This window comes from Gouania willdenowi, chromosome 14 (assembly GCF_900634775.1).
Source record: "Gouania willdenowi chromosome 14, fGouWil2.1, whole genome shotgun sequence".
Taxonomy (NCBI): domain Eukaryota; kingdom Metazoa; phylum Chordata; class Actinopteri; order Blenniiformes; family Gobiesocidae; genus Gouania; species Gouania willdenowi.
The window spans coordinates 11,724,429-11,736,697 of record NC_041057.1 but is presented as its reverse complement, the minus strand read 5'-3'; the positions used below and the strand labels follow the sequence as shown (position 1 = coordinate 11,736,697).

The window sequence follows — 12,269 nt, the reverse complement described above, 5'->3', positions numbered from 1 at the left end:
AAAGTCTTCCCTGAATGTTTATTAAATATATGATGTATTTCGTAAAGATCCTTTTGCAGATATTAGGAGTGATCCCTCCAGAGAGCAAACAGGTGATTTTTTACTTATCAAAGTAAAAGGTACAGTATGACTACATAAACGATATCTAGTCATAAAAACGATATCGTATATATGCATACGCTGTCCCAGGACCAGTGGTGCTGCGAAACCTATTGTTTTTGTTCTGATTTTTATAGTTATTCATTTCTTTTTTTTTCATTGGTAAAAGTGGTGCTTCACGCTAAATAATGCTAGGGAGAGTTGTGCAATTTGGAGGGTTGGTCCAAACCCCTCCACGTACCTCAAAAACTCACATACCTTTGTGCCAAAAAAAAACTCAAATAGTTTCACTTCAGTTCACTCTTAAGGGTGCAGTCTGCAACTCTAATAAAAGTGACTTTTATTGTCACTATGTAAGGACAGCTTTACATCAAACTAGTAGTTGGTGTGAAAAAAAAAAAAAACAGACTCATTGAGTACTCCCCTGCTGCTCCTGCTGCCTTTGGCAGATTGACAGAATGCACCGCGACCAAGCAAAAAGAACCAATCAGAGCCAGGATTGTGTTTGATGAGCTGTCTGACAGCTGTTGCTCACAGGCCCTGCCCCTTTCCCTGAGCTAGAGCACCGTCATTTTACAGTGTATGGTCTGGAGGAGTAGAAGAAGGAATTGGTGACTTTTCTGCTTGAAAGGTAATTTCTGCTGCTTGATTTACATTATGTTTGATTTGTAATTGTTACACTAGAACTCTGTAGTGCATGTGTTCATGTGCGTGCAGCAGCCTCCGTGTGGCTGCTGTTAGTGACACTGTGTTGTTGCTGCTGCTCCAACCCCTGCGGCTTCTCGGCGGATGTTTCTTCTTATATCAAAAAGAAGTCTTGGTCAACAAAGGGTAACTCCAATTAGGGGTTGAACAGACTTGCCGTTTAGTCAACTAGTCGACTTTAGTGTTGTCTCGCGACTCTGTCGCTAGACAACGAACGAACGAATGGGTGCATGGATGGACGGATGAATGTCAATAATCAGAGCCGACTTTCGTTAGGTACAACTTCTTTTTGAGTGAAGAAAGGACACTTAAAACTGTTAAGAAAAAAGAAAAAACCATTATTTGGCATGATATGCACAGATTTTGTAAGATTGTTTTTCAAATTCAAAATAGAATCCCCGCAAAAATGAAATAATTATCAATACATGCAAATATATCATGCAAATGAGAAAAAAACATCTTACTGTTCTCTCTTTGACATCTCTTCAACAGTTTGAGGCAGAGGCTTTTTAAAAGTCTCTGGCATGAGGAAAGTAGTAAAAAGTGAAACAAAAGCCAGAGTCCCTAGAACCAGCTGAGGCATGAATTTATAGTAAACACCTGCACAAGTCAGAAAAAACAACAGCATAGGTGAGGCATTAAAATACTAGATGCACAAAATAAAATATAGAGAACAACTTTTGTTAATATACTTACAGAAAGTTAACAAGAAGGGAGACAAAATGCTTCCTATCCGTGACACAGTGGCACATACTCCTGTGCCAGTGTTCCTGAGGGCTGTTGGATAGATCTCTGCTGTGTAGGCAAACACCAGGGCCAAGCCAGTGGTTACTGCATATTTACCCAGCATTTCCAGGGCAATGGTTACACCAGAAAAACCTGACAATCATATACAAATAAATTGTGCTGTCATGAATATTATAAGTGCCTTTTCTGAGCAGAAAGCTGTGAATGAACTTTTGCGCTAATGTTATTCAATTGAATTGGTTAGCTTAGCCTAGCCGCTACCATGACCTGTTGATTGTTTGGTGTGGTTAACAGCGTCTTCTATGCCCAGTTTCTCTGAGTATGATCTGCTGAATGAAACATTAGCATTGTAACTTATTTTTAATGACTGTTATGAACTGATTATATTCTACAATATTGGATTACTGAAATTGAAATACTGTAAATTGTAATGCAGCTTGTGTTATTGAGCACTGGTATTTCTGAATGGTTTTGATAATGTGTGCACACACCAGATATTAAATTGGACGTGTTTTTCATTCAGGCCAGGTTGATGGTGGAGCTAGAAGCCTTGTCTGGGCGCTAAGTGTGAAGATTGTACCTGGGACACAAACCAACTGAACCTCCACTGCTCTGGTCGGGCTGGTAGGAGGCTCTTTTGTGCAGCCGCCCCTCTTCCCTGGTTGCCCAGACACACCTCCCAATACTTGGACTTCTTTTTTCCCACTTATGAACACTCAACTTTTGGGCTGTTAAACTGTGGTTGTGCCTTGCCATTACAGGAAAAACTTGAACTATTTTTTTGGCGCATTTATGGACCAGTACATTTCAACATTTTTCGGCCAAATTTGTAAAAACAGTGGAGGATCCCTTTAATATTGCGATACATTTTCACACAATGGATTCTCCTACCTTTAGTGGAAACATCAAAATACTTGAATAGGCTTGAAAATAACTTTGTTAAACAATAAATTTAATTACAATTTTGTCAATAGAGATAGTCACACATACTTTGATTTGCATAAGTTACAACAGGGCAAACAACAAAGGGCAAGTTAATGAAATTTTGTATATGATTTTTTTTCATTAAATGAATTAAAATCATGAAATTCTTCAACTCTGGACATGACACTGTTTTATGAAGCAACCTTGTGCAATTTTTTGCTTTTTTCTATTGAGGAGAATAATAATTGACATGGATAAACCCTGGGTGCAAACATGCGTCTATTAGATTTTAGCTTACCTTCAGGAACCAGCTGGATGAGATACAGAGATGATCCTGCAACGGCCAAAATACAAACAATAGCCAATCGCCGTGAAATGTACTGCAGGGCCAGCCAGCTGGAAATGTATGCTGGCACCTCTGCCAATGCTGACAGGAAACAGCTAAGATATGGATTAGTGTGGAGTTGAGACGTGGTAATGGAAAGGCCCGTGTATCCAGTACATATAGAAGTCCTGCACAGAAATGTATGTATTCACATCATATTCATGCATAAATCATGGATGAAATAGGAATTATTTGTTTTTTTGAGTTTCATTAAATGGGAAATTGTTGATACTCACCACAACAAGAACAGAAGGAAAGTTGTGTTCCTAATATTTCTTGTTTTTATCAAGTCAAATATGTTGTATTGCTCCTTGGCTTGTATCTTTACCTCCTGCAGGAGATGAAAAACTGTAATCCGTGTGTTTGATATATTTCAATGATATTAGAAATACTAGTATAAGAAATAATCAAATTGTGTTAACAAACCAACCCCCTCAAAAATATAAATCCCACAAAGAAATGACCCAAGATCCTGTCTGGGATCCAACCATTTGTTATTATTATAAGTCCCAAGGTGCAATATAAAAGGGCATTACAGTAACTTAAAAATGACAATACAATACAATACTTTTCTTTTTTTTTTTTTTTTAAAGACACAGGTGTCACAGTCAGACAGCCAGCACAGAATATATCTCCATGGCATCGTATGTAGTTTCTTTGTAGTTAAACGGCTGTTCTAGTAACATACCAAATGAAGTAACCCAAGACACCGGGACTAGCCTGGCTAAATTCCTTGTCTAAGTTTGGTAAAACACCTCCCTGAGCCTAGATTTTCAAAAGTAATCAACTCAGATTTTGGATTGGACCAAATCTTGAAAAAAGGTTTTTCAAAAGAAAAAATGGATTACCTAATGGGATTACATCACAGAATCCAATCTTGGTTTATATCCGGATCAAACTTTTAGTTTGGGTTTTTCAGAACTTTTTAGTAGAATTGGGATCACTTTGATTAAAAAAATCTGGATTAAACTGAATAAACAGAAGGGTGGATTCAGTGTTGATTTCAGGCACAAAATGAAATGAAACTTTAAAAGTGTATCAAATAATACCATATTTAGATCATGTAGTATAGCCTACAAGATATCCTATTTATTCATAGGGTTTTCATTTCATTTGTTCATTTGCCAGGCCACAGTGATTAGGTAGGCTATAACGTATTCAGCCTACCAGTACAGGCCTACAGCAAAGTAAAATGAGTTGGCTTCCTAAAATGATTCCTAAAACAGCTGTCAATAATGACCACAAATAGTATATTTAATTCTGTCACTAATTGATGTATATCTATCACAAAAAAAAAAATACCAGCTCAAAAGTAAAATGGATAATGTGATCAGAGATAGCAAAAATTATTATCCAGATTAAAAAACCTTTTGAAAAACTAGGCTCTAATTAGTGAATGAAGCACAACCTTGTTTTTGCACTCAGGTGTGCATCATTCCCTAATTAGCCTCCATTGTTGGGTCTTTGTAAACAGACTAGTTCCTGTTTCAGTCAGTCTGATGGTTTGCTGAGGGAAGAAGATATCTATACTAAACTTTGTAAGCACGCAAAGTGGTTCAACCTTTTGGTTATCCTTATTGTCCTTAAACTAGCCAAATGATTTATAAAGTAAGTAAAGGTGCACTTCCAAAATGGTTGCAGAAAAGATTTTTAGAGAGAGAAGGGGATTGTAATCTAAGAGGAAAAGTACATTTTTAGATACAAAGACACAATATGCTAGAACAACACTGAAAAGGATGAGTATAACAATAGCAGGAGGTAAATTATGAACTGACAGGATGAAATAAAACAAATCCCCAACATAAACCAGTTTAAAAAGTTTTTTAAGACATATATCATTAGTAAGTATAAGAAAGAAGAGCAACAATCGGTCCCAAAACTGAACCTTGTGGAACTCCATGATTAACTCTGGCGTGCGCTGAGGAGAGAATATTAACATGAACAAAGTGGGTTCTGTCTGATAGGTAGGATTTAAACCAACTTAGTGCCGTTTCTTTAATCTAAAAAACGCTTTTTAGTCTCTGAAGCAATAAATGATGATCCACTGTATCGAAGGCTGCACGGATATCTCAGAGTACCAGAACTGAGATCAACCCTGTCTCTGAGGCGAAGAGGTTATACTTTTACTAAGGCAGCCTCTGTGCTGTGATGGGCTCTAAAGCCAGACTGAAAAGTCTCATTTAAATTGTTCCTATGTAGGTGATCACATAGTTGACCTGCGATGATTTTTTCAAGAATTTTGGAAACAAAAGGGAGATTGGATATTGGCCTATAATTGGACAAGTCAGCTAGATCAACGGTAGGTTTTTTAAGGAGAGGTTTGATTACAGCGGTTTTAAAGGCCAGTGGCACATAACCTGTTACTAGAGATGTGTTAATCCACTTCATAATATTAGTGCTAATTAGTGGAAAAACATATTTAAATAGTGGAGTTGGGATTGGACCTAAAAGACAGGTTGTTGGTTTAGAAGCACTAACTAATGAGGTCAGTTCAGATAGACCAATTGGAGTGAAACTGTGCAAAAAAAAGTTACATGTTGGGTATATTTCAGGAGCTGCTTTGTCAAAGACATTGTTGAGCACTCCTGCAGGAGGGGCATTAGCTTTATTTCTAATTGTTAGAGTTTTATTAGTAAAGAAGTTGATGAAGTCATCACAGCTCAGGTTGACAGGAATAGAGGGTTCAACAGAGCTGTGGCTTTTGGTGAGCCTGGCTACAGTGTTGAATTTTTGTGATGCCTGTTTTAAAAGACGCAATTCAGAATTATACCAGGGAGCAGCCTTTTTATGACATATCGTCTTCTTTTTAAGCGAAGCAACAGCATTCAGAGTTGTGTGCAGTGACAACATTTCACTGTTGACAAGATCATCTATTGTCTCTGTCGTAAGCAGTGTTTGGAATAACAGCGTTTAAAATAACGGCGTTTGTTTTTCAGTTACGGGGTAATCTAACTAATTACTTTTTACGCCGTTACAATGCCGTTATCGTTACTGAACGTTTAATGCGGTGCGTTATTACATGCATTGATTGAATAAACTGTGATTAGAAAGCATCCCTGGCTTCTTACTCAGCTGTTGTGAGGAGGTGGGTTAAAAACAAGGTGAGCGACTATGATTGGCTTAGCGGGGTCCTGTTTCATGGTAGCCAATCAGAGCCAGTGTTTTTACACGTGCCAGCAAGAGGAGGCGGGTTAAAAACAAGGTGAGCGATTATGATTGGCTAAGGTGACATGCCAGCACACGCAACACACACACACACACACACAGAGCAGATTGGATGAAGCAGCAGAGATGGTGAGCATGGAGAAATCTGATGAAAAGTTGGCATTTTTAAGGTGAAGATACAAACACTACTTTAAATTAATTGTGGTCAAAGGCAAGAACGTACATGTGAAGTGTACATTATAACCAGGAGAGAAGACTTTGTCGACATCCGTTGTAAGCAACTCAAATTTAATGAAGCACCTCACGACACACGCATCTAAAAAATGTGAATTATTTGACATAGAGCAACTTTTTTTTTTTTTAACAGTAACGCAAATAGTTACTTTCCTTGGTAATGAGTTACTTTTATTATAGAGTAATTCAGTTACTAACGCAGTTACTTTTTTGAACAAGTAGTGAGTAACTATAAGTAATTACTTTTTTAAAGTAACGTTCCCAACACTGGTCGTAAGACATTAATAGCTACTTTCTGTTGAGATATCATATGGATCAGAGGTAAGCAGAGATGGAACTAAATCTTTAAATCTGGCTACAGCTTTTTCAGATAGGGATTTACTATAATGTACTCTTCTCTCAAAGTTGAAGCAGGCTGATATAAATTCAAAGGATGAAAAGTGATCTGAAAGAATTGGATTTTGAAAATAGATTGTCATGTGATCAATATCTAAACCATATGTTAGAACAAAGTCCAGGGCATGATTAAAATAATAAATTGGTTTGTTTACATTTTGTGTAAAGCCAATTGAATCTAATACTGAGGTAAATCATGTATTTAGGCTGTTGTTTTCATCATCAACATGAATGTTAAAGTCACATACTATGACAACTTTGTCAGCGCTCAGCACCAGATCAGTGAGAAAGTCAGAGAATTCAGAGAGAAACTCTGAATATTGGCCAGGAGGACGATAAACTATAGCCAGTAAGATGGGTTTTTCTATATTATTTTTGGGATTACAAATTTCAAGAGAAAGGGTTTTCGAATGAATTATGGTTAAGTTTGATTTTTGGGGTGATTTTAGCATTTGCACTCCATGTAAATTACACGTAAATCCACGGACGACAACCTCAACCCACAATGGCTGGCACGGTGTTGAACAGGACAGTCTTGAACCCGGATTTTCCCATGGAACTGTGTTGTTGTTACATAGAGTACTATGGAGGAAGGAAGACGGTGCTATTGACTGTTGTACGACCGTGTCAGTATACTTGGCGAGTAGTTCATCTTTCTTTTTTAGCTTGTTAGAAAGGCGGCAAATCTCTTCTCGTAGTTTGGTCATTTCTTTGTTGTTATTTTGTAGTAAAATGTCTTTCTCTGACGGCAACTGAGGAGCAGCGTCTCTACCGTCTGTAGATGCGACCATCTTGGGAATGTCCACATCTGAAGACAATTGAGTGTCTTTTGTTCTGTTTGTTTTTCTGAAGACTGCCGAACTAAATTAAAAATAGTTAAATAGCTAAATTATGTACCTCGTAGTTTTGTGCTTAGTCATTAAAGGCGACAATTATTTCATGTTTCCTGCTTAGTATGTTTGTTCTGCATAAGGTAGAACATCTTCATCAATCCATGAAACATGTATGATGAGTCATCATAGATGGATTTAGTATTTTATCCCTTCTTCCAAGCCATCTTTTCTATAATATTTCAGTTACAGTTAACTCGCCTCGTCATCACCAAACATTACATTTGGAGCATGAACTTTGTTCTTCCTCGCTGCATTTTTCAATATGGCTTCAGCCTCCTCAACTCTACCCTGAGAGAGCAGCCAGCGAGGAGACTCTGTGATCATCCTTCCTCATCAGGGTGAAATCCAGTGAGAGAAAGAAGAAGAAGAAACATTATGCACAACACATTCATATTCTGAAATTGTTTCTCCTGACTTCAATTTATATTTGTATTGTAAGGTGAGTACTACCTACCACCACATGGGTATGTAAAATAGAACAGGTAGCGCTAATCCCACTTGAAGAGATTTCCAGTCCCTCAGAAAATAAGCAAAGAGAGGCAGCAGCATGTAGCCAATGGAGTATCCAAAAGAAATACCCAGAGAAGAATACAGAACTCGGACTTTGCCATTCAGGATCTCACAACCTGTAGAACAGTAAGGAAAAAAAACCCAGACAGAATAAAACTTTGGCTATTTATCTTAAAACAAGGTGTACTTATAATGTTTGCATTTACCTAGAACAAAACCAGCAAAATAACGGGCAATATTTCCTGAACTTGCTATAAAAATGAGTATACAAAGCACTGTCCAAGAAGGTGACAAAATTGTAGCAAATGTGAAAATATTATGAATTGCCATTGTTGCAAAGAGAACCGGCTTTCGTCCGAATCTGAAGAGTAGAAATGAAATTATTAAAAAAAAGCTGACAAGAAAACAAAAGAACAATAATACTTTATTAAAAATTCAACAGATAATGTAAAAGAAAAGAAGGCACTAAGGAAGCTCTGCCATAAACATCTGCTGTAATAAAGTAAAACGGATTGAAAGCTGTTTATTTTCATGGTCTGAACAATTAATATTGTTAAATTTTCTGCACATCCATCCATGGTTTTTGCTACGACAACATTAGCTTGGTTTCCATTACCCTTGGAAATGCGTGAAATGTAAATAGCGCAACAAAAACTGGTAATGGAAACACCTGAATTTTGAAAACACAAAAATGTTGCTAAAACGTTTTTTAGCATTATACTTTAAAATTATCACTGCCACATTAGACATGAAACAACAAAGGAATGCAAAGCATTGTAAGGAGTGTTTGAGTGTCCATCTTCCTGCAGCATAGTCTCACGGGATGAGATTTCACTGGAGTTAAAACAACGCTTAATGGAAACACGTTCAAAGCGCAATTATACTTTGTCGGCAGATAGAAATATCACTTATTTTATTCTTACTCTGTAATGAAAACACAGCTATTGTTGCTTTCGGCTTGGTTTATCGTTTTTAATTCTGAACATTTGGTAACTATACTTATCTGTCAATATTATTTGATGGTGAGGTAATTCTGATTGATCAGAAAGTCTTATCATTAAAAAATCAAAAATGCAAAGGAAAGAGTTGTCAAAGTGTACCTGTCAGAAAGCAGTCCTGATATGAAGGATCCAAATAAAACCCCAATAAAGAAAACGGAGAATGTGAACGGCTGCTTCCATTGGTCTTTGCACACCATGTTAAACTTGAGTGTTCATGTAGAAGTTAGCAAACAAATACAATTTTTATTAAAATGCTAAGTTTGGAAAACCACAAGATTTTAGAACAAATTCCAACAAATCCATTTGTAGAGACACGATCACAAGCATGGACGCACTCACCTCAGAGACCAAGGTAGACTGATAGATTTCTTTACTGTAGTTCCACCCATCCACACAGCTCTCCTGATCCAGATCTGTTAGGTTGACATCAACTCCAGGATTCAAACCTTGAGCAGAGAGATTCAGGACCACGTCCAGCCTGTATCTGCTACACCTGCTCAGCTCCTGTTTCCCATTCAAAACCTTGCAGGACAAAAATCAGATTTTTTTTATTTACAATTCAACCTTTTTGTATTATCAATCTCTTTAATATTCTTACTTGTCTTAAAAACATATTTTTGCTTGAAATTATGTTTACTTGTCAAATTTGTACTGTCATTGTCAATATGCAGCACAGTCTTTTCTTTGGTAATACAGACCTAGAGACTCTGTGGGATGGTCAAGTAAGAAATCCTCAGTCACTTTAAAATGTGCGTGGGAAAGCCCAAAATATGTATTTAACTGAGATTTCTAGCAGTTTGTACTTAAGTTCTTGGCACCGGTTTTTCTTGCTAAACTACTTCTTCCTGTATATTTTTCTATGTAATAGTTTTATGTTTGCTCAATGCCTCCTGGCTAATTCTGGCTTTTTTTTAACCATGTTTGTTCATAGGTTATATGCACTGTCCCCTTTCAAATAAACCAATACAATACAATACAATGGAAACTCACGTAAAAGACCAAAAACACTCTTGATGATGAACGATACTTGACTCGATGATTTTGAAGATAATCAGCTTGCATATGTTAAAATAATAAAGTATGGTGTGTTGATATTTTTTTTTTTTTTTAAACACGTTATTTACGCAATGAGGTTAGAGGCCATTTGTAATTTCTAAGACAAGATTCCAAATTCAACAAACATGTTTCACACGACACTTGTTTTTGCATTGTATTTTCTAGATGTGACTCTTGAACACACCTAAATTGGTTTCACAATAATGGCAGATGCAACAAAGACTTCTAAAATCTATTGTGTGTTTTAAATAGGTTGCACATAATCTTTCGACCTGTGAAAAGGCAAAACTAGGCAAACTTTCAATAAGCATGCAACAAAGAATGCACATTATTCCATAATGCTATGAGCTTATTGAATAAAAACATATCCTTTTTAACCAGGAAGTTTTTTTTTTTAAAACCTCTGATCTTGATCAACATTATTATCAAATTTCATTAATTTCTCATGCATCAAGTTATAAGTGAATAGTTAAATACAAGCAAAAGCTCAACGTTTATAGAGTGCTTGCAAAAAAAAACAAAGTTTTTCTTCTACATAATTGAGAAATTCCAGATGTGTTAAAATTAGCATGCACAAAATACAATATTGGGAATTAACTGCTTTAAAGGAACACAGTTACCTCTATTGGAATGACGGCAGCATGCCATTCTTTGGTCAGGTTAACCTCAGGGATTAGGCAGTGGTGTTTTGGGATGTCATTCAGGAAAACCAGGGAAAATAAGGCTAATCCGTTTGGTATAGCTGTGCAGCACATTAAGAAAAAAACTATCTTCTGGTAAGAACCCCACTGTCCCAAAAAAGCTGTGGTTTCTTCAAACTCCTTCATGTCACGAGGAGGTGAGGTGAGGACACAGAAAAACGAGGCACGGGTAACGTTCGTGATACCAGTCAATTATTGATTGAACTCAAGGTTACAAAGTACAAAATAAAGTTTGTTTGAAGAGAATAAAACTTGTTCCTAAAAACTGAGACAGGAAGAGCAGCAAACATTCTGTGTCCAAACACCTTAATTCCTATTGTGCCTCCCTCACTTTTTAGCTCAGTGCAAAACAGGAGGGAGACTGATCATTCATGGCACACTGACACAAGCAGGAATACCTGAAAGCACAGAAAGACAAACAAAAAAACAAAGATCAAAACATAAGGTAACCACCAGGTAACCAAAAGCAAGAACTGAACAAAGCATAGCGACAAGAGGATAATCCACACAGGGCTTAAAAAGCAAACACAATGAATGTTTCATCTTAAAAACAAGTTACACCGTACCTTCACACACATCTCTGGCAGGCAAACAGAAATCCACTGTCTCAACAAGTTACCAAGTTATATTCTCTTACAGAACTCTTCTTGTTCTACTGCAGGAGCAAGAAACTGAACATTATCAGGAACTTTCTTACACCCTCTTCATTATTTATTTGAACTGCTGCCATCCGGCCATTAAAGGCAGAGGCACAAGAGCTGATCAACAGGTTCGTTCCACAAGCTTTCAGAATGGTGAATTGCATTAAACTTGTTTTTGTCAAACCATTCTTTTATTTTACTGAATTCTAAAGTGGTAATGACCAAAAGTTGTTCCAAATTCTCACCAGAACCCTTAATATTTGTGTCATCAGGCAACACAACAAATTTCAATAATTATGATAAATCACATATATCAATAATTTAGTAAGTAGTAAGTAAGTCATTTATTTATAAAGTGCACCATCATAAAAGCAAAATAAAACATGAGTGCATATACATCATAGGAGCAGCATCATAAAAGGAGAAAAATAATCATTTAAAATCCAGTTAACTAAAAGCTTTTCTGAAGAGCAAAGTCTTAAAAGTGTCCACACAGTTGAGCTCCCTGAGAGACATGTGCAGGTTATTCTAGAGTCTGGGGGCCACAGCCTGGAACGTCAGGTCTCCTCGGGTTTTAAATTTAGTTTTTGGGATTTTTAGGAGACCCTGACCTGAAGACCGAAGACTGCGCCCCGAAGTGTAGGGGCACAACAAGTCCAAGATATGTTGACTGGAAGCCAGTGCAGAGTAGAAAGAATGGGGGGGATGTGGGATGTTCTGAGAGCACCAGTTAAAAGTCCGGCAGCAGCATTTTGTACGATCTGGAGTCTGTTTAGGGTTGATTTATTAAAACAAGTGAAAACAGAATTAAA

At 37.0% G+C, this 12,269-nt stretch overlaps 1 protein-coding gene across 2 annotated transcripts; it reads right to left on the bottom strand.

The window, feature by feature from the left end:
- Nucleotides 1-524: 524 nt before the first annotated feature.
- Nucleotides 525-11,532, bottom strand: LOC114475351 (solute carrier family 22 member 5-like). 2 transcript variants are annotated; one of them, XM_028466062.1, is made up of 12 exons: nt 11,383-11,529; nt 10,736-11,214; nt 9,399-9,581; nt 9,159-9,262; nt 8,265-8,419; nt 8,003-8,174; nt 7,747-7,873; nt 3,097-3,191; nt 2,774-2,988; nt 1,501-1,683; nt 1,269-1,404; nt 525-1,118 (listed from the first exon to the last, which is right to left on the bottom strand). In XM_028466062.1, the coding sequence occupies exons 2-12, from the start codon at nt 10,940-10,942 to the stop codon at nt 1,061-1,063; spliced, it is 1,635 nt and encodes a 544-aa protein (XP_028321863.1). In that variant the 5' UTR covers nt 10,943-11,214; nt 11,383-11,529; the 3' UTR covers nt 525-1,060. The 2 variants fall into 2 exon arrangements, with proteins under 2 accessions (XP_028321863.1, XP_028321864.1); XM_028466063.1 differs by lacking the exon at nt 1,501-1,683 and having other exon boundaries at nt 11,383-11,532.
- Nucleotides 11,533-12,269: the final 737 nt, after the last annotated feature.

Excerpts from the sequence above, each read along its gene's own strand:
- LOC114475351 (XM_028466062.1), bottom strand. The coding sequence starts at position 10,942 with ATGAAGGAGTTTGAAGAAACCACAGCTTTTTTGGGACAGTGGGGTTCT. Across the intron at positions 9,263-9,398 it reads AGTCTACCTTGGTCTCTGAG|TTTAACATGGTGTGCAAAGA; the intron begins GTGAGTGCGTCC and ends TGAACACTCAAG. Across the intron at positions 1,119-1,268 it reads GAGATGTCAAAGAGAGAACA|TTTTAAGTGTCCTTTCTTCA; the intron begins GTAAGATGTTTT and ends TTTTCTTAACAG.